The sequence below is a fragment of the Hyalella azteca genome, unplaced genomic scaffold, assembly GCF_000764305.2.
Source record: "Hyalella azteca isolate HAZT.00-mixed unplaced genomic scaffold, Hazt_2.0.2 contig16399, whole genome shotgun sequence".
Lineage (NCBI taxonomy): Eukaryota > Metazoa > Arthropoda > Malacostraca > Amphipoda > Hyalellidae > Hyalella > Hyalella azteca.
Genome location: NW_025946223.1, coordinates 1 through 26,380, shown reverse-complemented (window position 1 = coordinate 26,380; position 26,380 = coordinate 1). Strand labels below are relative to the sequence as shown.

Genomic DNA, 26,380 nt, shown 5'->3' with positions numbered 1-26,380 from the left:
TGCTTAAGCATTGGCTGAAGACCTACGGCGCTATTATCTTTCGGTAGTGTGTCGCTTGTCTGAATTACGGAATTCAAGCGTTGTCTGCGGCTTCTAGATCTGTGGCTGAGTGAATTTAATGCATGGTGAGGCTGGGCATGGTGAGGATCTGCTCCAGAGCTTATTTAATAATAAAATTTGTGGCCTACGACTGCGCCCCCATTTTACCCACCTTGGCTGGTTCGGCCTCGGCGCCATATTTGGGGGGTTTTGAGGTTTGCCGGGGAATGACCTGTTTGTTAGTTTCTTAATCTCAGTGACTTAACAAGAAAGCTGAACTGAAATCGGAACTTCTCGTGGGTATATAGTTCAGCCATGGTTAAACTGGTTTCTACTAATGCTGGAAAGTTGGACCCATGGTTGATATAATGTATTAATTCAACCAAGGTTGAACCGATTCTCTCGCCTCGATGGTGGAATTAAATGTTCTTGGAACACTAACAATGCCAATAAATATAAGAAAGCATTACCCGGATTGTTTACACTTTGGTCCGGTTTGACAGCTGACTCAAGGAAAGCAAGGTGTTATCTCTGGACTTCAGCTGAGCCAGCATAATAAAAATTTGATTATTTTTGACTAAATTTATCGGAGACTACGGATCAATCTTCAAAAAATGTCTCATTGGTTCCATCGAAATCCTTTGAAAGCCACTGGTGAAGTGAAATTTGACATGAAAATGGTAGCTTCTGATAGCCAGGCTCTCAAAATATGCAGGTAAGCCTACCTATTTGAGGCTATTTCAATCTTGGAGTGGGAGATAATCCCCCAGAGATGGTATATAAGTCATATTTTTTGCAAGTTAAATCACATGAAAAACTAAATTGTCAGTTAAAGAACTAATTTAAAAAGTGGTTTTAAAAACTTGCAGGTACAAATAACAAATGTAAAGTTAAACTTGAATTTCATATTTAGTTAGAAAATTGGAGCTGGAGGTTTAGGTGAAATTTTTGGGCCTATACTGTAAATTGGAAAAATTGAAATTGGAAAATTTTAACAATAAGTAATGGAAATGTTTATTGTGCTTTGGCAAGTCTATATTTTGAAAAGTTACTGTTGCTACTAAAATCAAATGTTGTGTCTATGCTCTCAAAAATTAGGTAGGTGTGAAACATATTTACCTTTTACAGGAACTAGGGTAAATGCGGTATATTCCAACACATTAAGGATGCATCGAGAAATGAAAAACTACTATAAAAAAATAACTGTATGCATTACTTGAGTTCTGTTTGCTTTATGCGACTTGCAAAACACCGTACTACGCGCCAGCTACAATGAAACGTCACAAAATATTGCCATATTTATTTAAAAGCCTTTAGAATGCAAACCTACCAAATCCCTATATTCTGACACTGTGTGTGGCAATATTCGGCACGTGGTAAGGCGTATTCTGTACGCGCTTCAAATTCTACTGATACGTAATGCCGTCATCCATGTGTACGAATTCCGTTTGCTGTGTGAGCCATAGTGGCAAAGCAGAGAGTTCTTTAGACTCTCCCTGAAGTTCATTTTTGAGTCCTATAAGTAGACCAGTAAAGTATCATGGATACAAGCTTTATCATACTTAAGAAATTGGTTTAAATCTTGATTGAATTAGGAAATTAAAAATGAACTGATTCTAAAGAAGCTTTGGTTTGCCACTATGGTGTGAGCTGTATTGGAATACAACACGGCTTTGAATTAGAACACTAATGAATATTGAACACTACTTAATTACGCCTTTAATTAACAACTATTAAGCTTTTAACTAAGCAAATTTTAATTTTTGTACATAGCTTGGAACAATCTGTGTGTTTCCAATTCAAGTTGTGACGGAATTAGTTTTCATGTGTCTAAATCCATTTCTCAACTTAATCATCTATTAATTTATTTACCACTTGAAATCAGCAAATACGAGTATACTTGAAGGATTCCTAATATATTCACAGATGTATTTAAAAGTCTCAAACCATAATATTCTTCCTATAAAAACAGTTATTCACTATTTGGTAGAGCAAGGTCAACTGTCAAATTTGACACATTTTTCGATGATCTCACTGGGTAGCGTGCATTGTCTCTCTTTGGATCTCAATATTTTCCCGCTAGATGGCCAAGACCTAGTGTTTTGGCATTAGTTCGACGCGCAAATGTATGACGTCACCATTTCAACCATCAACGAACGCATGGAACTAAAACTAAGCTTAATATAAAGGAAAAACTAGAGAGGTGACGGAATTACCCACGATGTCGGAATATACCGCATTTACCCTAGCTAGTGTTGTGGATATTTTTCAATTTTCACTCAGGCACATTTATGTCTGCAATTCTTAGAAATTGCCCATAAAGTCATGTTTTCTCTGCAATTTTAGGAATATTCTGTCTGATATTTTAGATCTAATTTAAAATATTGGGCACATGTTATCTTAAATTAGTGGTAAAATAATAATTTCAAAGTTGGTTTTAAAAATAGTGGGTGGAGATAGGTCATCCTTTTCTTAATAAATAAATTAAAGACTGGCCATAGAAACTAGTGACACTGACACAGGTGAAATTGGCCAGATTGACTGGTGTTTTTATTTAATTTACAGGTGACTTCTGCCCAATTTTCCACTTAGGTTTCAGATTAGAAAATGATCATTTCATGGGTGGGTGATTTTCCAAAAGTGTGCAAGGGCAATAGCTATGGGTGCAATTGTTGATTAGCTTGGCCATTTTTTATTCATAGTTGGCTTCTGCCTGATTTTTCAGTTTGGAATTAAGCTACAAGGTTTCTTTTAAAATTTTTTAAAAATGTGTCTTAATATTCTAAATTCCCAGTAAACTAAAGAAGACGGTTTTCATTGGTATTTTATGGTACAGATGGAGATTTATTTAAATCACCACCAAAGTTCAAATGTTGGCTTCCATAGCTTTAAAAATGAATTCTTGAGATAAAACCCAAATTTATGGCTTAGAATTATATTTTTAATGGCTGCAAAATTGATAAACTCTGATCAGTTTGGCTTTTCATTTTTCATTAGTTTTTCAATTAATTTGTTATCATCTTTTTTCATAACTTTTTCAGTGATCTGAAGCAGTCTCGTAAGCGGGTGCTGGAGTTACTGCCAGATGCCAATCATGAGATCAGCGTGGTGGAGCCTGCACTCACCTTATATTTGGCACTGCTGCGAGGGCTCATCTATGCTCCTGATTCCACAGACTGGTCCAAGCTGAGGCACTCTCTCAGGTTCAAATGGACACACTCAGTTTTGGGCAACACACCAGAGTAAGTTCTGTCAAGTACATATCTAAAAATATATAATTTTGTGCTTTTAGGTATAGTAAACACTGTTTATACATTTAGGATTATTTTCATTTTTGAATTACTCAAATCCATTTATTATATTTTCAGGAGCCAATTTGATGCCATATTTGAGCTGGTATCTGTACTACAAAATGCTGCTTTCTGGTACTTTAAACATGCGGCTAAAGTTGCAGCACAGGATGAGTGAGTTCATTTGATTTTTTATATGAACATTATTTTATTACCTGGTAGTTAAATTTTTATTGCTCATTTGGTTTGAAAATAATCTTTATTGGTGGTAATTAAATATGTGTGTCAGTTAGGTCCAACCTCTGTAGAAATATTCTTCATTGGTTGAATAATGTATGAATTGGCTTCATTAGTAGCCAATTTTGCTTCTGTGATTATAGAGATAATTTAGGCATTTGGCTGTGAATTTTCTGGTTTCTTATCATAGTAAGGGCGCAATGATTTGCTTATTGTCTAAAATTTCTATGGGATCAAAGCAAAACTTTGTTAGGGGACTCAAGTACAACTAATTTTATCTTAGACAGTGTCAAATATGTTATCAGTGACCAAAAAAATAAAATAATGTGTTTAATCTCTAAAATAATGTAATTTTAATGGTATTAAGGAAAATAACTTTGATGACAATTAACATTTACCTCCATAAAAGTGAGACCGCTGTTAATCTTTAATACCTCAACTCTCTATCTCTTCTTCCTATGTGACTATCATTGCCAAATCCTACCAGTCTGCCGGCCATCCTACTTTGCTGTAGTTAACGATTCCTCTAATTTTCTAGCCACGTTTCTGTTATGCACAACAACAATAACACCTCATGGAATTTCAGCGTGAGCAGTGATGAGGCAAAGGAGGTGCACCGAAGCTTGCGTCGGGGAGCAGGCCTACTGCAGCACGCGCAGAACGAGTGGCTGCCTCACCTACTGCAGCAGCCACTCGCCGGCTCCGATGGCGACCCCAGAGTCCACACTGCATACTTGAACCAAGCCACCGCAGAGGCGCAGGAGGGTACGTCCTTACATCGTAGCACGCTCTTCTCGTTGCTTGTTTCCTGTCCTGAAACTATTGCATTGCAGAGTTAAAAAATACAATTTTCATCATCTCCCTTCAGGTGATCATTTATAGCAAGGGAAAAGTTGGCTGATGTAAGGTTTCGTAAGTAAGTTATATATATCCTAAATTGGTAATTTAACTGATGTTGAAAGCTCTTTTTTACCATTTCAATTTTGTCAAGAAGATAGAGCTGCATGGTTTTATGATGAAATGGGCACCTGACGCTTTTAAGTACGGTCATATCCCGAGGTTCCAAGGTTTAAAATTTACCACTCCAATCTTCAATGATACGCTAATATGAGCTCGTGACATATTAAAAACTGTGCAGCTGTGTGCATTAAGATTGAGATTTTATGGTATTCTAATCTTGATTCTAATGTTCATATTTGTTAATATCGTATTATTCTGACCATAGATTGCATAAAACGTGGACATTTTATGACCTGTGTAACGTTCATGTGGCAATTCGGTCACGCCATTCCACACGTGCAATGCGCTCCGTATATATGATTACAGTGACCATCGCCCGCGCTGTGGAACTCAAGCACAACGCTGGCCTCATCTCGGCGCTCTGCCACGAGACTTCAAAGATGTTCACCACCGCCGCAGACTCTCTCGCCTCACTGGATCACAAGATATTTGGCCATTGGATGAACTATCTCAGGCTCAAGGCTGCCTTTTATCTTGCTTACGTGTGTACTCATTTGCTCCATTATGGTGGAGCAAATTTCTAAATGTTAAGGGTAAATTTTGACACTTCTCTGATGTTAATGAGCTCAATTAATACAATATTCGTGTACATTTTTAAAAGTATTACTGAGCATCGGACAGGATAAAATAACATTCATGTTATGAGTCATGTTTGTTTGTCCAGGCTTACAACTACTCTGGAGAGAATCTCCTGAATCAAGACAAATGCGGGGAAGCCATCAGAGCGCTGCAGGAGGCTAAGAAGTGTGCGTATCCGTTCTTGATCTCCTCCGGAATTACTAATGTGATGCTATTATTTGTTAGTGAAACCACCATCAAAGAATGGAACAGCTTCAACTCATTGCCTACCTATCTACTATTTGTCACCTAAAAATCTCCTTTGCATTATTTAATAAATTCTTCATAAAGATGGTGGGTTATTTGACTTAGTTGAGGCCTTTTCACACAGTAAGTGTAGGAGAATTTGTCGAATTACACGTAAGACCTCTCGCGCACTCCATCCTAAATGACTTTGCCGAATAACTTTAAAGCTTTTTGTATTTACATTATATCATAGACGTAATTGCTGATTGAAATCCGCCTCGGACATTCTATTTTGTGTAAGGGGAACGATTTCCGCAGGCGGAAAGCTATCCGTCTTCTACTACAACTAGGCTGTGTTTTGGATGCAGCAAGGCAGTTTTAAGAAAAAAATGAAGTATGAAAATTATTATTTAAAACGAGATGCTCATAATAAGTTTAATAACTGAATCGAAGTTGAAATAAAAAATGATTATTTTTCAACGATGCTGTTCTCATTAATGAATACGTGAAATAAATGTGTCAGTAAATCGAGTCCCTGTTTGAAGTTACATCCCTGCGCAGCGTACGAGGGGGCGGCGGCGCTGTGCAAGGAGTACTCGACCACCAAGGGCCCCGGCACCAAGGCCAAGCCCGACCGCCACCAGTTCTTCAGGAGGATCGCCCCCATCATCAACCGCACCCTGGAGAAATGCGAGAGGGAGAACGGCATGATGTGAGCATTTATCCAATGTGGAGAAATATTCTCTTAGCTACGTGACATTGTTTACTTTATGGGTGGTGACTGTACGGCATGATGTGAGCAGTTATCCTGGTAGTTAAATTTATGAGAAAACGAGCGAGCTTGAACAACCAGATAACGGCTGCCTCCGGGAATATAGAGAGGCAGAGGCTGGAACATCTAAAGGTTAAAATTAAGGAAACTGAACGACAGTTGCAGGACTCACACGAGGCCGAGCAACAAATTGCAGAGGCGCAAGCNTTTTAATTGTTATCTATAGCACATTTCATCATTTTTGTAAAGCTCAGAAGTGAGGTATTTGTTGTCTAATCTGGTTTTATTAGCATAAACGACTGCTGTATTCTTATATTCTTCACATGGCTGTTGATAGTTCAGTTTGTGATTATGTTTGGGCGTGCCTGTGTGAGTTATGTCTTTAAATATGTTATGAACCTCACTAAACTCTATGGTCACATGCAATCTTTCTTTCGCAGCGCCAAGCTGCTGTGTAATATAGCTGCAAGTATAATTAATTATACTTATAAATAAAAAAAATTTACAGTAGTTTACCGCATAACTTACCCAAGTCATTACAATCTAAAGGAACTAGCTACCTGGCCTTTAAAAGAGTAAGCGTGCAATTTGTGTAATGTACCAACTCACGCGCTAGAATTAGCGCCCGAGACGTACAGATGAACTATATCTCATAGATGTGTAAAGAGACAGCTATACGGCATGATGTGAGCAGTTTTTTTTTTGTAGAGAAATGTTCTGTGCTACGTCACAGTGTTTACTTTAAGGGTAGTGTCTGTAGGGCATGATGTGAGCAGTTCTTTATTGTAGAGAAATATTCTGTGCTACGTCAGTGTTTACTTTAAGGATAGTGACTGTACGGCATGATGTGAACAGTTCTTTATCGTAGAGAAATATGTTCTGTGCTACGTCTCAGTGTCAAGTTTAAAGGTAGTGACTATACGGCATGATGTGAGCAGTTCTTTATTGTAGAGAAATGTTCTGTGCTACGTCACAGTGTTTACTTTAAGGATAGTGACTGTACGGCATGATGTGAGCAGCTATCCATCCTATGGAAATCTTTTCTCTGTTTCGTCTCAGTGTTTAATTAAAGGGTAATGAAATGAACTGGTGAACAGCACGTAGTAAGTGGTTGTTATTGTTGAAATTCTTATATGATAGAAGAAGGGAACATTAGTGTACGAGTCTTCAAGGCATCAAATATCCAAGTATATTTATAGGTAGGTAGTTCGGAATGGTAAGGGTTCGATAGTATAGATTTTAGACCATGAAATTTATAAATCTTACTTTACATCATTTAATCTGAATTTCTGGTCTATCCCATTGTAGCTTTTCTAAACGCCCGTAAGTCTTGGTTGATGTTATGTCTTGCAACCTAATTCACTTGTAGATTAACAACATGAAAGAACATTTTCTTGGAATTTTCTATTCATAACAATTAAATTGATCTTTCATCATACAATCGATAGTCTGATTTCCCATTTTGAAGCCTTAATTTCTCGTAAATAAGATGCGACATCTTCCCAAGTGAAAGATGAACGCCCATTCATGCTCGTGCAGCAGTTCTATTGTAATGGTCGCTCTGCAGCTACCATCAGAAGGTGCCGTACGACGCCCCTGAGCTAGAGCTGCGTGCCACCTACGGCCTGGCGAGCCCTGAGGAGTACTGCCTGCCTCCAGCCGCGCCCCTCTGGTGCGCCGCCACCTACGCCGCCTTCGACCTCACCAAAAACATGGCCAGCGATCCTGCCGTCAACTCGGTTAGTGGGCACGCAGCTCCTTGTTTTCAGGCACTCAATAAGGCCTTTATTTATTATATTAATCTTTTAATTTAAGAATACATTAACCGTTCTCGATGATACTCGTGCCTAAGGGCCTGCTAGCGGGAGCTGCCTTCAATTGGCTCTGGGATACAGTAGCAATAATTGCTCAACTCGGTTACTGAGGCTACCATACTAAACCAAAATTTCATCGTTATATTTTGTATTTAAAGTATTTCTGTGCTGAAATTAAACAGAAAAATGCAATATTTCCTTCATAATCTTCCAGGGAAAGATGAATTTACTTTCTATTTTTCCAGAGGTAATCAAACAAATTGCCTTCTCAACGCAACAGAGATACACTCAACATAAAAAAGTATGCCCTGATATGGCGCCCTGAACGCTGCAGAAATTGACATGCAGGAGAATGAAAAAGAATCCTAGCAAAAATTCGAACTGCCACTATAATCTGTTCTCGAACTTTTGATATCCGATTTACCGAAGAGTATTAAATTGTCTGTTAATTCTAAAGTTAAAGTTAAATTGTCTTTTATAGTCAACGTGTGTTACATAATCGAATTTTCATCTTTAATAAGTTTATCTCATCAAATGATTAGCACACATCTAATATTTTATTTGAAAAAATTTAGGTTGTAATGTATGATAAATTTGCCGGGCACAGAACCTATTTATTTGATGCGCAGAAAGCGGCGCAGAAGGTGGAGGGCGACCTGGCCCCCGTGCAGGAGGCCGCTGTGCACCAGAAGGACGCGGACCACAAGAGTGACAGCGGCTGTTCCCTCATGTAGGCGCCACAGCGCGCCCTTTGTAGGCGCCACAGCGCGCCCTTTGTAGGCGCCACAGCGCGCCCTCATGTAGGCGCCACAGCGCGCCCTTTGTAGGCGCCACAGCGCGCCGTTTGTAGGCGCCACAGCGCGCCCTTTGTCCTACATGAGGAGCCTCACACCCACGGGATCATCCACGTCTTGTTGCTATTTTACTGCTTGAAAACTGCACCTCAACTCAGATTGTATTTTCACTCTCCATATCTTACTGATGGATTTATTTCATAAAAATAATAATAATAATAATACTGTTGTTGTCCTTAGCGTGATTTTTTGTGCACGTAACATCTCTACTATGTTAAATCTTCTAAAGAATTTTTTTTCCTTAGACGGGAAGTTATCTACCATTTTATTCATTTTCTTCGCCCCTGTTTTCAATCGTAAAAGTCGCAGTTAGTGCGATATTCCATACATCGTCATAATTATTTTGTATTAATAACATATTGTTGTATAATTTCATAATTTATGTAGCTTTTAGTGTAAAATAATTCCCTTGCATTAATTTTGTAGTTGGGTCCTCGAAGCTCTGTTTTATTTATTCTAGATAAGACACTATAGATTATTATCTACGTTTTGATTGCAGTACAGACCAAAGAATTCCTTACATTTATGAGCAAATTAGAGAAATACAAAGTGCAAAAAGTATAAATTTGATTTTCTAAGACTAACGAATCATTTTTTGATAGGGTAATTTAGAGTAATCTTTTATTCACTTTTCCCTATCATTGCATGTTAGCGTTCTTATCTTCATTATTGCATGCTGATTTTTGAATATTATTACATTCAGAGATTGCAATCAATGTATTTTCATTTAAACGCCAATTTCCACCTATTGCCCTTGGTATAATTACGCAACCAATTTTCATGATTATGTTGCTTCTGTTAATAGCCTTGAAAGTTCGTTTGTATGATATTTGTTGTTACGAAGTAATCAAAGTTTTAATTGTTATCTATAGCACATTTCATCATTTTTGTAAAGCTCAGAAGTGAGGTATTTGTTGTCTAATCTGGTTTTATTAGCATAAACGACTGCTGTATTCTTATATTCTTCACATGGCTGTTGATAGTTCAGTTTGTGATTATGTTTGGGCGTGCCTGTGTGAGTTATGTCTTTAAATATGTTATGAACCTCACTAAACTCTATGGTCACATGCAATCTTTCTTTCGCAGCGCCAAGCTGCTGTGTAATATAGCTGCAAGTATAATTAATTATACTTATAAATAAAAAAAATTTACAGTAGTTTACCGCATAACTTACCCAAGTCATTACAATCTAAAGGAACTAGCTACCTGGCCTTTAAAAGAGTAAGCGTGCAATTTGTGTAATGTACCAACTCACGCGCTAGAATTAGCGCCCGAGACGTACAGATGAACTATATCTCATTTCTCAAAGAATTTTATAGATAGTATTTTACTTACTTATTCCTTACGATGATGTCACAACCATTACCAGAGATCTACTTAAGCTATTTCACCGCTCTGTGACTTGAGTCATATTTTTCTCGCTTCTAAGGAGTGACAATATGATTATTCTTCTGACAGAGAACAGGCTGGTGGGCGCATTTGTCGCCACAAGTCTTAACCCCAACTATAAAAAAAATATGATTATTCGTCACATTCACGCTTTTTTGTACTGCCTACCGCTGTAACTTGGTTGCTCTCTTAACCGGTAGGAAATGTCTTCTGGCGATAAGGCTTATCTTGAGTTGGAATAAAAGTGTAGTGACATCTCCAAAATATCAGTCAAATAGCCCGCTGTTGCTGCATGAGTATCATTTTATTTGGGATTTGATTTCATAAGTTTTAGCTTCCCGACCGAGAAGCTATGCTTCTCAAAAGAATTTGTGTACGTGTTGTACCACATAATATTATTCCTCGCGCCGACTGCATTATTGCTAGGCATCCATGTTTTTATGCTCGTAACATTTCACTCCAAACGTGCACCGGCACCAAACACTTCTTGACGAGTGCACTAGGCAGAATTTTATTTCCTTGGAGTTACCCGGATGCGGAGTTGGTGATGAGAGACCGAGCTGTGGTGGTGCAGTGGTGAGAGACTCAGTCTCTCGCACCCAGCTCCCGGGTTCGAGTCCCACTGAGGACAAGTTCTACCGGGAAGCTCAGCTCATGTTCAACTCAGCCATTCATCCAACTCTGGTTGATAAATGAGTACCTGGCTTGTCCAGGGTGTTGTGTAATGCAATAAAATGGTTCTGGCGGGTCAGCGAGCCAGTGATGGTCGAAGAACTACCAGTGGCACCGAGTGCCCGGAAAAACTGACCTATCACCCCCTCCCTTACCAAGTCGCCACTACCAGGATGGGCAATTACAACAACAACATGAGAGACCGACAGACGGTTCTTCTTTCTTTTCGAGTATTTACGCGCTAGAACAGTGATTAACTTACCTAATAAATCATACAACATAATATCATGCTATTTTATTTTACAGCTTAATTAAATGAAGAAAATCTTCTGAATTGCGATTGATGTTTTGCCGCACTAAGCATTCACGACACGGCTGTGACAGATGCACAAGCAACTTTTACTATTGAGATATCAAAGAAGCACAGAGAAAACTTCCATAATTTATCTTGCACCTCGAAACATCATGTCGAAGGTAGGCATGGAATTGATTACAATTCTTCAACCATTTGTTTCGCGTTCCAGGTTTCTAATAGTTCGGGGCCAAAATGTGCACAATGTGTCCATCCGACAATGGTTGCTTGCTGGTGATACTAAAGCCAATTTTAGGGGAAAATTTTAACCATCGGTCAAAGAGAAACGAAAAGAAGTGCAAAATAAATCGAGTTCATAACTTCTAATAATGGCCCTAGAATGGGGATGACAGACGAAAATTGCTTTAAAGCCATCACGCTGCTATTCCTCGTACAGGTGAATCCTCTAAGGGAATAAAACAATGCTGACAATGTACAATATCTTACATAGGTCACCAAACATAATCTGAGCCGGTTTGCTGGACTTTAATTTTGGCCTCGTCTCGAGTGAGCTGCTCAGCAGGCGAAGGTTCTTTAGATGAACCGTCTTCATTTAGATTGCCTTCCTTGAAATCTTGCACGATTTTCTCCGTGTAAACTGCGTGGAACAAATCCTGTGCCGTGAACTCCGGCTGCTCGATATCAGGCACGCGGTACGAGACGTATGGCTTCAGCTGCAACCAAAAATGAATTGATTATTCTCTATAAAATCAAGCCGCATTTCCAATAACCTTTAGAATTGAAATGTATTTTAACGAAATATCATTGCGCGGCTATCAGGAGCAGACACTTTGATTCACTTTTGCTTAGAGATTAGTTCTAAATTAGAGATGATTCTATCCTATTCACTATTCAATAACATGAGCATTTTATTTCTCACTACGGTACGAACATTTTACAAGGAAAATGACGCCAGCGGATAGTAAATATTACCAGAACTACTACAGGACGCGGCGCAGTCAATCATCATGGAGCATTGACATTCAAAATATGGACAGATTCTTATAGTCCTGTTTTTGAAACACTTAGAAAATCATATCAATAGAAATCATTACTAATTATCATCTAGTCATGGCTTTGAATTGAATCGACTGAAGTTTTCTCAGACTAAGGGTGGCCCAGTGGTTAAAGTTCAGAGTACCAAGATTGACGTACTAGAGAGGCGTGGGTTCGATCCCAGCTCTGTACGCCAGTTTCTGGTTAGAATCGGCAAGGAGGCCGGGCGGTTCAGCGCAGCAGAATTGTAGCAGTGAGTTGCGAGTTCAAGACTTCAAAATGCTGTGAATGTACTGCGATGTTGAGAATCGGTGACAGGCCTACGGCCTAATAAACGCTGAAACCGCTATTATTACTATTATTATTAAGTCAAACGGAGCACGACTCGACACGCACGCACATCAACTTGCCTTGAATCCTTCAAGATCTGGCACGATCAAGTCGGGAATCATTTCAGGGATGAACTCTTTTTCGTAAGGCTCGACATCCCTGGGGTGCCACATGGTCTTCCTGACGAGGACTTGATTGCGGGATATGTTAGGAGAAACGTCCCAGTGGGCAGGGAAAGGCTCGAACTCGTATCTCTCTTTTGCAGGCTTTTCATTAGGCACGAACTCCTGGCCTCCTACAGGCAGGAATGGCTCCCGGACACCGCGACCTGCAGCATGAAGTTATTATACTTAGAACACCATAACAAATGGGAATACATACTACCTGGAATTGCTTCAGAAATAATAGCTTGAACATTAAAAAAAATTAGCTTATGACTACCATCTGAATCAATACATCAGACAAAGATAGCAAAATTTTAGTGTGAAACTCTCATTTTCACTTTAAAGGACATATACCACCAGCATCTACATCCTATTTTGATGAAATTTTTTGTATCATTTGTCAATAAATATCCTCGTTATAACGCTATTGGAGTAAATCGGCAGTAACACTTTAAAAGTTTCAAGAACCCTCCTTCAGCTCCACTGCACTCCGTGTATAAACGATGAACAAGACTCACTGAATCGTTTCTCGAACTCAGGATATTTGCCCTCCTTCAAGTTCTGCTGCAGCTCGGGCGTGGCGCGCTTCTCGTACAAGTTGAACTTCTTGAAGCATCTTCTAGCGCGGGCGCTCGCTGAAGTCGAGAAGCGTCGCGCCGCTTGCCCGCAAAACATCTTTCGCCTCTTACAACCTTGTCTTATGGACACAAATATACAAAATATACAACCTAGTCTCGAGTATTATAGACACAAATATTCTCAGAAGAACAACTATGACGTAGTATCATCTGTCAGGCATAAGGATTATTGTAAGATTCCTTTTGGCTTTTTCTAACATCTAGACGCCAACATAATAACTGCGCGTGTTAAAAGATGAATACCTTATATGACTGGATTTTCACAAGCATCATGATTTATGTAATTATAACAGAGCAAAGCAATGAATAAAAGAGCATGGAAGTCAAGCAAGGGAAACATTAACTTGAATTAACTCTTTGAAAGATTACGAAGTTATCGACTTTGTAAATAAAAATTTATAGTGGAAAACCCGACTTTTTGCTTCTTTTCATAATTCATGGTGAATGAAAGACTACGAATTTATCGACTTTGTAAATCAAAATTTATCGTGGAAACCCCGACTTTTTGCTTGTTATTTTCACAATTCATGGTAAAAAATTGAATATAAAGTAAAAAATATCCTAATATTTTACAAAAAGAAATGGCACAATTATTTTTGGCATCGGGAACGAGGGATCGCCAGACCCTTCTGTCTCCATGTCAGAAGGCGCATGCTAATGATTTTTGTAAGATAACGTTTAAGAAAACCTGCAAACAAGCGAGCGATCGCACTGGCAAATTGAAAAAAAACTTACATCACGTTGAAGCTTTACATCGGAGGTTCCAACATCAAAGTATGGAGCTTGAATGTTAATATTTTTATAATTGGATATTTCCTCTAAAATTGATTATAGTGATAGGAAATTAATGAAACGCCTTCCAAATAGAGACATTTTCCCTGCGATTGATTAGTGAATGAATACATCAACAAAACAAGTTTATTAACTTAACGATCACCACAAGAGCAACAGCAGCTAAAGGCAATGTTTACCAATATTTCATATACATCGATTCATGTAACAAGAGAATATCATCAGATAATAAAGTAACACGCACTTTTACGTTTAAAGAAATGTTATTAACTCAAAAACGAGCATACAAACTGAATAAATAATTAAAAACGAGTATCTATTTTTTTGCATTATGAAAAATCTGAATGACTAACACTGAGCCATTAATATCAAAATCAACTTCTTTCAACACGGTTTTCTTACAAACAAAGCAATACGATTTTGTCCAAAACGAAAACATTTCCCCAAATTGCTCACATACGCAACACTTACTTGAACATCCCTCAATCAAGAACAATTAGTTAATAATAATTAATAAACAAACACTGCAAAAACCTATCAACACATGAGTCGGCAATTAGAACTTCTTAGATCGCACCCAGAAGACACGTTCAATTCTGCGTTGCAGCACATGTGCGAAGAGTAGGATTTTCTCACATCAATACGAAATGGACATGTTTACGTTGGCATGGTTGGCTTTAGGAGGGTAGATTTGTCCAACTTCAGTGAAAAAATGATGAAGAACTTGCTTGGAATTTTCATGATGACACACGAAGAGATATTTCGCAAGATATTGCTCAAGGTATTTCTCCCTCATACCAGATCGCATTAATGATTTTTTGACGTCACACCACATGCTTTCGACTGTTAGCGTGCAACACTTGGAGTCAATACTAGACGCGTTCGTTGTTGCAAGCACATATTCATGACTACTCAGAGATGCATACTCCATGATATATTCAGTACAAATTACCGAACCTGGCAGAACATGTTTTTTGATTAGTGGAACCAAGAGATCTTCGTTGACTTCTTGGTTGCGAAGAGAAACAACGAAGGACTTTTTAGAAGCCCTCTCAATGCCACCCAATAGCCACGTTTGTTGGATGCTGGTCATGCCAATTTCAACAACCACGCCCACGCCACCAATCGGATTTTGCCTGTGAAACCAATCCTCCAAAACGTCAGAGCAATAACTTCGCCAAAACACTGAAGTTGAGCGAGAAAATTGCAGGCATTCATTAATGCATTCATGGTCCCAATTTCTGCTCAGCCAATGGTTAACAAAAAGCAGGCATTTCCAGGGCTGGATTTTACTCTTTTCCAGAAGAGTGCCGGCGCAGTCAGACACTTCGTAATTACAACACTTCTTGCGTCCATCTAGGTGGTCAAGGAACTGCCTTCTGCAGCGCCACGAGCGCGTGTCACTTCTGAACGAACAAGGACGATGGCATTTCTTGCACTTAACACCTAAAGGCAAGACTCCGTGGGAGCGTAAAAATTCAACACTTGCTTCATTATCTCCGTAAAACTTACCTATGGTCTTAAGGTAGTCAAATTTACACCCAATGCACAACACATCGTCAGCACTCATTACTGCTCCTAGATGCCAGAGAGCCAAGTTCTAGACTGTGAGCCCTGCAACGCGAGTTAAAGCATTAGATCGCTTACTGTTAGTTTAAATTCCAATGATACCCACATCAGGACTCAATCATGGCATGACTTGGAAACGAATGTCACTCCATCATAAAACAACTGATAAACTAATTCCAGTTCAGTGTGTATAATTCAGTAATAAATGAAATTTACCGCTTAAAGAATTCAGGTAAGAAGAATGAATGGTAAGTTGAACTAACATCAATCAAGATGAGCATTAGAAGGAAAAACGAGACTCTACAGTGACAGCGCAAGACGCCGAAAATTCTTCTTACGACTTGTCTGCCGCGGCTAGGGGCGCTCAAATACTGAGACGGCGTGCCTGCAGTCAGGGACTGCTACATACGATGGGGGAATTATTATATACGAATTATTTTGCAGTATTTTTCTCAAACGTACTAACAATATTAACGATATGCTACCCGCCTTCGAGAGTGGCACAGCTCACGGCGCAGTAACATTGTATCTCTGCCACTCGTCACTCAGAGCGGCACAGCGTATGGTGCAGTAACATTGTATCTCTGCCACTCGTCACTCAGAGTGGCACAGCGTATGGTGCAGTAACATTGTATCTCTGCCACTCAGCACACAAGAGTGGCACAGCCTATCAATTTCACTAGGGAAGCCCGGGGATTGTGAGGTCCCCACACAGCACCAACGAGTAGACAACTCCTCAGCGCAACTCCCTGGGGTTGTGATTGTAAGTGAGCAGAATAGTCATTTTACCGTTTAGTTGTTGTCTTTAAATATTGAATAAACTGAACAATATCTATCTATATGTATATACGTATAATATACACTTAAAATTTTCATCGCATTATAAATCTATACATATATGTAAAATGCTTAGAAAATAGACTGCTACAAAAATAATTGCATAAAATTTCATAGTGACAATCATTGGAAGACTTGATTGCTTTAGTATCTAAATAATATTTTATCCACCTTATCTATCCAAAGCAATGCAATTAAGAACAATCTCTAGTAACAGCTATACAAACAGAACAACTCCTTATACAGAAATTATCTTCACTCAAGTGTTAACTATAGTGAAGTTTCCAGGGAATTAGGGCTCTTTTTTTACACATCATCAGGAGCGCAACCAAGCACAGAAATTTCACAGGTATTGAGAGATCTTTGATATATGAATAACCAAGTCATTACTATGACTATGAATGATAGAACCTCCGAAGCAGTATCCAGAAAATCCTAAGGTATACCGTAGTAGTTATATTGAGCAAGTCCATGACCGAATTTTTCATCTCAAGATGTGAGCTGAACTCTCTGACGACCATACTACAGGCAGCAGGATCATCGCTGGGCGACGGCGAACTGACACTGCAGCAAGTCTGCAATGCCACAGGAGATCAGGTCTCCAGCCTTGACAGGTCCCACGCCCGCTGGGGTGCCGGTGAGCACAAGGTCTCCAGGCTGCAACGTGAAGATGCCAGAGATGTACGACAGCAGCGTCGGTATGTTGAACACCATCTCGCGGGTGTTCCCTCTCTGCCTGTCTTCACCATTGACCTGTTAATCACACTCATCGTATCAATAGAATTACAACACTTGTAAATAATATAAAATAGCCTATGTTTTCTTCTACGATTTTCAAAATGTGCTTGTATAACATTTTTGTAATTGAATAACACCTGAAAATAGGTACATTTCATTGCATTAGAAACTAGACATCTTCCACAAGTGTTCGAATGATATGAACCAATTCTAACTGGTTTATTTAAAAAAATGGTTGTGTTTCTCAAACATTAAAACATTGAGCGTTTCTCAAACATTAGAAGGCTAAACAAGTAAAAAACTTGTACAAGTATACATAAGTAAAAAAATTTTATTTGAAAGATTTATTTATTAATTTATTTATTTCTTGAAAGATTTATTTATTTATTTATTTATTCATACCAAACTTCTCTGAAATGTTTACTAAGGAAGTCGGAAGCAGCCTGTTCCTCTCAAACGATTTGCAGTACCGGGTAATGATGATAAAACAAATGTATTGGATACAATCAAACTTCATCCAAATTAAATTAAACTTGAGAGAGCGACAGGTTATTAACAAAACAAGAGAAGAAGAATATCACCAACACCCAACATCAAATATTATACGACTGACCTTACACCAGAGCACAACGTTATGAGGCTCAGGAAGTTCTTCTTTAGTTATAAACCGTGACACTGGCAGTGAAGTATCAAAACCTTTTGCTATTTCCCAGGGCTGTCCTTTGCTTTTGCACTGTGAATGAACAAATTACACAAAATTAAAGAAAATTTAAAATTTTGTTGACCAAGTCTTAGTAACAATTAAATACAACAAATTTTTACCAACTTCTGAAACTGCATCGAGCAGATTTCATCAAACTCGCTTCATTTTTCTGCTCAACAAGGGTGACCCCTAAATTTAATTAAACCTTAGCACCAGAGCATTACATAATATATCTAGACTTTCAAAATAATTGTAATGACAAATGAAGTTATTTGAAGTACACATGAACATAATGCACAAGTATTAACCTCATTTTTTATTAAAGTACACATCAGGCTTTGAAATTATTTTAATTCAATTTCAATTATTGTAATACATCATTGAAACTAGGTGAATCAATCCATGAGTTGGTGGTGGAAGGATGAGCTCTGTAATTCACTACAGAAAGTGAGAATCGCCAATCCAAATTAGAACATGATGGACTCAATCCCAGATATGACATATTTTTAAGGTAGATTATGATCAGGTATATATATGGACAGGTTGACAAAACTAACCATTTATTAATTTGTGTAATTTATCAACAGTTGGTTATTATTCCAACTTACTGTATGTAAAAATATGCAAGAGATTGTAATAATGAGAAAAATGCAAACAACATTTTCTTAAGAATGTGTTTGAGGCAGGTTTGTTTTATTTGCTTGGCAAAAAAGAATAGTCAATGAAAAATCTCAGTTATTAGGTAGCCACACTGTTGCTCATGACAGGAATAATTTTTACTGAACTCAATTTTAATGTGAACAGTCATTTCAGCACCATCTCAGTCAACTGACATCCATCATCAAAATGCTACTTAACATTTAATAGCGTAACACTTGCAACTTGACTGAGCACGCCTGCCTCAAATAAGCTTTACGTCAGTGGTTATATATATACAAATAAACTATTTTGTTTGAAGTATAGAAATTGCATTAGTTCTATTAGAGCTGCTATACAAATACCTTCTCCTGAAAGTCCCTGGCAGTCATGTCTAGTGCGAGTGCATAACCACCCACGTGGGACATTGCTGTGTCCACTGACACGTCACGGCACTCCGAGGCAATCACAACACCAAGTTCAACCTCGTGATGCAAGTCTGTGCAGCCTCTTGGTATCTGTTTACAATACATAGTTATTTCACAGTATAGAAAATTCATTTTTAAGCTGATACACAATAAGTGTCATTATGCCATTTAAATAAATATTTTTACACAAATTGATATCAATGTCAGGCACATATAAATGAATATCAGTATAAAAAATTACTAAAAGGGAAGTCAAATTGAGTCAACACAAAACTGAATGGAAGAACCATATTAATCCAACTACAAAAAATTTATTCCGGAAGAAGGAAGTTTCATCATAATTGAAGGATGTTCTAAAGGCAATCAATTTCTCAAAGGAAACATGTTGGAAATAGGTTTGAGGCACAATTGTACATCACCAGAATTGGTCCAGAGCTTTCAGTGAGGTAAGCACTGGAGGGTTTCATGAACAGCATGGGTGTTGTGGGCACAGCATTGTTTAGCTCGGCACAATGATCACTGAAATGTAAAAATAACAAGATTTTGGCCAGGATGAAAAGAAAAGTCAGTAGTTAATAAATAATATGCATTTAAAAATTACTTTTTAAAGACAACACTTCTGAAGAATCCAGTGTCTTGGATGATAAAAATGTACAATAAATCTCTAATTTTATTTTCAAATATTAAAAAAAATTATTTTTCAAAAATTTTTTTTTTTTAAGATATCAAATTTTGTAAATTTTCAAATATATTTATTCTGTCAACTGATTCATGCATTGTCTCCAACTTTATGCACGCAAGTGTGAAAAATTTCAGATCGATTGGACAGGTAGAAGTTTGTCAAATATCGATAATAAGATTTGTAGCTGACAAAATTATTTTTAATTTTTGTAATATTGAAAAAAAAAATTATTTTAAAAATTATTTATTCTGTCACTTGATTCATGCATTGTATCCAACTTTATGCAAGTGTGCCAAATTTCAGATTGATCAGACAGGTAGAGTGTGTTAAATCGGACAGGTAGAAGTGTGTTAAATATTGATTAAAAGATTTGTAGCAGACAGACAGACAGACATACCAACAACAAGAAGTGAAGTTAAAGAGAAGTGTTGTAAAAAGATGGTGATAAATGAAAAATAAAATTAAATAAAATATTTTGAAAATCTAGCCACAAGTAGAATAATTTTAAAATGTTCATTCAAATACAACATACAGTAACAAACTAAGAAATGTATTTAATGGAATCCTAAAAACTTGAGGCAAATGATACAACTTGAATGTATAACAATTATTTTCAAAATGTTCTTAGATCTAATATCTCCCAACTAACAATAAGGTGAAAAACAAGTTAGTTAGCTACATGCAAACTTTATATTTGCAGCAATAGTAAGAAGCTGCTTTAGACGAGACCACATACCGATAATTTCTGCCAACTGCAACAACCTTCTTGCCATGTTGAGCAAAATGACGAAGATTGAAACCCGTCATGTCTGAAAACTAAATATGAATAACTAAAAATTTAAATAATACTGAAAAACAATAGATGTTTGTGAGTCATTACCTAGTTAATTTGAACACTGCCATAACAGTAAGACATTCTGCAATTCTAAGAGAATTTGCAAAGCAATTATGCCCCAGTAAAAAAAAATTTGTGCTTTTTTCTTAATTTTTCAAATCATGAAGAAACAATTCCTTAATGAGGGATATCATTAATATAATGATATTGCATAGTAATATTTTTAAGAAAGTAGATTGTTAGCTTTTGTGAAAAATAATTTTAATTTTGAACAATACGTATCACATATTTTAGTCATAGTGAATTAGTATGATAATAAATTAACTGCAATTATGGACTTTTATACACAGAATTTTGGAAAGGTTTACATGTTGAAGACATGTGGATTGTATTAAAAAGTCATCATATTTTCTGCACACAAAATTAAAAAATCCAGAAATTCCTTGAATATCAGAAAGAAAAAATCTATATAACATTTCAGATTCCAGGGTGAAGACTGCAGTTAATGCATTGGCCATCGCCAAGTATGGTTTGTAAGCACAAAATGTTGCCAGCATTATTCTAAAATCTAAAGCATCCCCAGCAGCCTTTAGCTGTCATTGCCTAGAATGCCGCAACTAAGTATCTCCCCTTTGTTTTGATTGCTTGTAGACATCACTTGTAACTATTGTAATGTACTTATGTCAGTGCCAATCAGTCTGCATTAGCCAGAAGATTTGCCAGTTTAAAAATTAATATTTTAAAAGTAAACGTGTCAGCAAGATCTTCAGAAGAAGTAAATTTTGCTGCTGATGCATCACCAAAAATCATTGACATTTGCTCACTTCCTGGACCATGAGGAGTCATTCAATGTGGAGCACAATGCCAACTTTCAATGTCCAAAGTGGAAATTGGGCTGAAGCCAGTCTTAAATTGGGCTGAAGCCAGTCTTGAATTGGACAAAAATGATTATAAAGCTGGCTAATTTCACCTGGTTATATTGCCTTTTCACAATTTTTACAGTGAAAATAAAAAACAATTTTTACCTGCAATTTTCAAAAATCACACATTAAATGATCAATCATTTTCACCTGCAAATTTAGGAATTACTCTAGATTTTTTTGGCCCAATATTCCAGATTGGTAGGACTGGAACATCAAACAAATGTAGTATTAAAAAGTGCCATTTTTACCCATTAAGTAGGATGCAAAAAAAGGGGATACAGGTGCAAGTGAAATTATCCATAACCACAATTGGTTTGGCCCCTTCTCAGATATATGTAAATGGTTGTAAGGTTGTTTCTGATTTGCCAAGCAATAAAATGTATTTCTCGGTAAATGAGTGTACCAAATGAGCAGCTCATAACTCTTTGTGAATAGAAAAATTGATTCATGATGCAAAAAAATAACCAAGAGGCTTAGATTGTGTTTCATGGCTGCAAAATATAGTCTATCAAAATGTAGAGATACTTGAGGTGATTCTGCTATAACCAAATAATGAATAAACATTTGGGAAATTAGTGGCCAATAATTTAGTCTAGTAACTTAATTTGCGAGAAACTAGTGACGCAACAATTATAATTAATAAAAGCACAAAATAAACATTGGAAGTGGGTTTGACATAAAAATGCAAGTGAAAGCAGACAAGTAAGACAAGAACCACATAACCCATACGGTATGTCTTCAAACACTTGAAACATAAAGTTATATAAAATTAATGAATTATAGTAAGGTGGAGATGTAGAAAGAGATGTAAAGATGTAGAAAGAGAAAAGAGATGTAGAAAGTAACAGAATTAAGAATGATATACAGTTACACGCATTTTTATTGGCAACATGCTTAAAAATATATAATTTGAGAAATAATATAAAGCGAAGCATTTATTGCAATTTCTGTATTTATATTCAGTTAAATTGATCAAAGAACATCTAATTACTGTGCATAACGGATAGTAAAACGTTAGATCTTTGTTGTATTTAGATTTATTAGAAAAACACCATAAGCAAAAGTAATGGCAACATTTTGAAAAAAAAGCATATAAATTGTTGGCAACTCTAACTGAATACGTACTTTGTGTGACCTCCCTTGGCAGCAATGATAGCAGACAGACGCTTCTTGTATGTTTCTACGAAGTGTTGGCATGTTTTAGTAGGAATCTTGCGCCACTCTTCCATGGCAAAAGTCTTCAATTCTTTGATGTTGCTGGGTCTTCTTTTATGAACACGCCTCTTGAGTTCCCTCTATAAATGTTCAATTGGATTTAAATCTGGGCTTTGGGGAGGCATTTCCACCACTCTCAATTTCTGGGTAGCAAAATATTTCTGTATTGATTTGCTTGTGCGCTTAGGGTTGTTATCCTGTTGAAAGACACAAATGCCTGTCCAAGATGCAGTTTTCTTGCCAATTACTTAACATTATCAGTTAAAATGTGTTGATATCCTTCAGAATTCATGATGCCCTCTATCACAGAAACATTCCCAGTACCTGCAGGCTGCAGCAGCAAAGCATCCCCACAACACGATGGACCCACCAGCATGCTTCACAGTAGGTAGAGTGTTCTTTTCCAGTAGAGCTTCACCAGATTTCATCCATACAAAGCGGTTGTCATTCACACCAAAAAGTTAAAGCTTTGTATTGTCTGACCACAATATAGGTATTATTGAGCTCTGCTTGAGAAGCATCAATGTGCTTCCTGGCAAACTCCAAATGCTTGTTGTTGTTGGCCCTCCCCGCCTCGCTTCATGGCGCGAGGCGGGGCCTAGACCCAGTTCTGGGGCCAGCCAAGTCGGTCGCCCCAGCGGGCCAGCAGCCCTGCAGCGTTTACGGGGTCCGACCAAAGGTCACTCACCGACAAGGATGTGGGCATTTCAGGGCAGGAGAAAAGATGAATGGTGTCGTGCGTGTTGGACAGACAGAGTGGGCAAAGTGGAGAAGGGTGTGTGGCAGGGTCTATTTTATTTAGATATGAGAGAAGTAGCGGTGATTTATTTGTGCGAAGTTGGGCAAGGTTCCTTTCCAGGTCTAGGTAGGTTGATTTCAGACGGGTGAATCTGTGGTGCGGGCATGTTTAAAATTTTATTGTGAGGGAGGGTTGCAAGATAGTTTTCTGTAATTGTAGTGTGGATTGTTTTGAGATTTTGTTTGATTGTGTCCTGTGTAGCTTGTGCAGGCGGAGTATCTATGTTGGTGGTGAAACCTGTGTTGTGGGCTGAAGGGTGAGGGTATGTAGTGGGTGGGTTGGGTATTGTGCTTTCTGTCTGAGTTGTGAGGCGTGAAGTTTGAGGTGTTGTGTTAGGGGTATGAGTTTGGTTTCTTGGTGAAGGTGGTGGATGTTGGTGTCTGCGGTACAGCCTGTGGCCTGTCTCTTATACACATCTAGATGTGTATAAGAGACAGAATGACAACATCTCCAGCACTTGCAAGTTCCACCATATCTTTCATGTCAACATTGGGATCAATTGGCCCAATGACCCCGCACACCTGCACATCAGAACCTGGCTGGTTGCAACGAACAGCCCACTTTCCGATCATAGAGACATCAAGATAATTGGCAATGTTTTGATCAGTGAAGGTAGGAGACTGCACAGCAATCAACTGGCGGTGGGGGTTAGGTCATTAGGACATACAGTCAAGTCCCTCACTGCTCCAAACAGTGAGTTTTTAATTCCCTCCGAGGCTCCGCCAAGCCAATTGGATATTTTAGAAAGGATACAGTATTTGGACCCTGTGGTTTTATCAGGATGGTCAGTAAACTACCTAAGCTTTGCAGAGTGGCATTAGTTGGCAGCTTCACATTCTTCAAATTAATGGGGTTAGGGACACTTTCTATTGATACTCTATTGCTCTGCGTTGTTGGGCTCTTAGCCTTAGTACCACCAATGCTCTCGCTTGAGGCGGCTTGAGCCATTTGTCTCTCTCTCTCTGCGTTTTCGCCCAAGCTTAACAGCCGTAGACTCTACAGGAGACGAGAATTGCTTCAACAAGGCTCTCACAGTCTGACATTGACTCCTCCACCACCAAGCCATCAGAAGATGCTTCCGTGAGGACCCCAACACAAGCCCCTGCTGCTCCAAGCACCACAGGTGGGCCAAAACCAGACCCCGTAAGGCAACTAAGATCATTCATGTGGAACAGACACAACAGAAGTTAGAAAACAAACAAACAAACAAAAAAAATAACAAGACAAAAACTAAATAAAGTAGAAGAGCAAGAAAAGAAAAAATAAATAAACAAAATAAAAATAAAATAAAGAAAAAATAAAAATAACAAGGCAGACCAGCAAACCTCTGAGAGAGAAAGCCAGTCAGGTTAAAGTTAATGAGTAAACAAATCAAATAATTAAGGTTTTGAATACTTATAAGAAACTAAGAAAATTTGAGTCACAAATTTACCGGTTACTTTAGATGTTTAGAGATCGCAATTCACACTGCACACACGTGCTACCACGGCAAATGCAACTGACTTTCTCCTATCCAGAAGTCTTCACCATAATTGAATTTAGAAAATCTTGGAGATGTGTTTATGAGACTGCTTCCAACGACTAACTGAGCAAGTGCAAACAATGGCGTTTAGGTTTATAGTATAGGCACCGCACATAGGGCCTAGTGTTTTGGAATGTTCTGAAATGCTGTAGAGTCATCCTCAGAAAGGCTCAGAGCCTCAGATCAACCTATAATATTCCTGATCAACAATGATGAGTTAAATTGATTTTATGTAAAGGTTGTCATTAATTATGCACAAGCAAAATAACAATCAATTTACAAAATAAGATATACATACCTGAAAATATTAAATGAATAATATAAAGGTAAGAAATTAGTTTACACAATTACAGGCTAGCATTTTAATACAAGCACACTAATATTTCATCAGTAGGCTATCTAGGACATAGGATAGGTGCAATATTTAAATTTAGAGTTGAAAGTTGCCAATAAATACCATCAAATGGGGTAAAAAGGGAAGGGCAGGGTCCTAATAAGGGACAGTCCTGAGTCCTCCACATTTTGTAGAAATGTTTTTATTGTTCACCAGTCACCACAAACAAATTTCATTTTTTTCCTCCATAAATGAGTATTTTAATGAAATTTTAACTATATTCATGTTGCCTCTGTTGACTGTTGGCAATTGGCATATCCATGTTGTGCCTTAAAATGTTGCGACATCGGATTAATATATACCTATGATATATTTTAACAGTCGAAATATTGGAATAAGAATTAGGTTAGACATGAAATTTCTGCAAAATCTCAGACCTCCGAGGCTCCGTGATAGGGTGGTAGGCCTACTCGAGTCTTCACTGAGCAGATTCAGCACCAAGTGCACTTCTTTCGCCGCTAAAAACTGCATAATACTAAATATTAGTCAGCACTATGATTTATAGAGTTCAATAACCGCATAACTACGATGCTGCTTTAATTGGGTATTATTGCCTTTAATTGCGCCAGAAATACGCCCAGGTTCGTTATTAAAATAGATCTTTTTTATTGAAGGCCGGCGACTTAAGTGCAGTTTTGAAGTTATTGCCATTGACGGTACAATTAAACCTTCAACCTTGCGGCATCCAAAAGGCAACTGTCAACTTTCCCTCAGCATTAACGATAAAAGAATAAGCTGACGATACTAATGAATGGATTCAATGAATTATTATGAAGTGACTTCGAATGCAGAGTTGACAAAATGCGGTTTAATTCAATAATCTAAGTCATTTTACGTTCTTCCACCAACGTCCACCAAGAAACAATCAGAAGAAAATCATCTCTCCCAGCCTGTTTGGCTGAAATGGCAACAAAAATACTAGAGCTCCCAGACTCG

The 26,380-nt window shown here is 37.8% G+C and overlaps 4 protein-coding genes across 5 annotated transcripts; 1 reads left to right on the top strand and 3 right to left on the bottom strand.

Moving 5' to 3' along the window:
• The first annotated feature begins 169 nt into the window (after nt 1-169).
• LOC108670169 (BRO1 domain-containing protein BROX) lies at nt 170-9,520 on the top strand. The gene is made up of 9 exons (XM_018157626.2): nt 170-754; nt 3,081-3,281; nt 3,408-3,503; nt 4,153-4,331; nt 4,893-5,068; nt 5,251-5,332; nt 5,952-6,102; nt 7,730-7,901; nt 8,606-9,520. Exons 1-9 carry the CDS (start codon nt 654-656, stop codon nt 8,708-8,710), a joined length of 1,263 nt encoding a protein of 420 aa, XP_018013115.1. The 5' UTR covers nt 170-653; the 3' UTR covers nt 8,711-9,520.
• Nucleotides 9,521-11,669: 2,149 nt separating this feature from the next.
• Nucleotides 11,670-13,779, bottom strand: LOC108670167 (39S ribosomal protein L41, mitochondrial). The gene is made up of 3 exons (XM_018157624.2): nt 13,252-13,779; nt 12,650-12,897; nt 11,670-11,917 (listed from the first exon to the last, which is right to left on the bottom strand). The coding sequence occupies exons 1-3, from the start codon at nt 13,406-13,408 to the stop codon at nt 11,696-11,698; spliced, it is 627 nt and encodes a 208-aa protein (XP_018013113.1). The 5' UTR covers nt 13,409-13,779; the 3' UTR covers nt 11,670-11,695.
• A 496-nt stretch (nt 13,780-14,275) lies between these two features.
• Nucleotides 14,276-16,589, bottom strand: LOC108670165. The gene has a single exon (XM_018157622.2). The coding sequence runs from the start codon at nt 15,731-15,733 to the stop codon at nt 14,801-14,803; it is 933 nt and encodes a 310-aa protein (XP_018013111.2). The 5' UTR covers nt 15,734-16,589; the 3' UTR covers nt 14,276-14,800.
• LOC125177528 (acylpyruvase FAHD1, mitochondrial-like) lies at nt 16,512-23,071 on the bottom strand. 2 transcript variants are annotated; one of them, XM_018157621.2, is made up of 5 exons: nt 22,640-23,071; nt 19,494-19,593; nt 19,012-19,164; nt 17,921-18,040; nt 16,512-17,322 (listed from the first exon to the last, which is right to left on the bottom strand). In XM_018157621.2, exons 1-5 carry the CDS (start codon nt 22,741-22,743, stop codon nt 17,107-17,109), a joined length of 693 nt encoding a protein of 230 aa, XP_018013110.1. In that variant the 5' UTR covers nt 22,744-23,071; the 3' UTR covers nt 16,512-17,106. The 2 variants fall into 2 exon arrangements, with proteins under 2 accessions (XP_018013110.1, XP_047740839.1); XM_047884883.1 differs by lacking the exon at nt 22,640-23,071 and adding an exon at nt 20,493-20,628.
• Between the last annotated feature and the right edge of the window lie 3,309 nt (nt 23,072-26,380).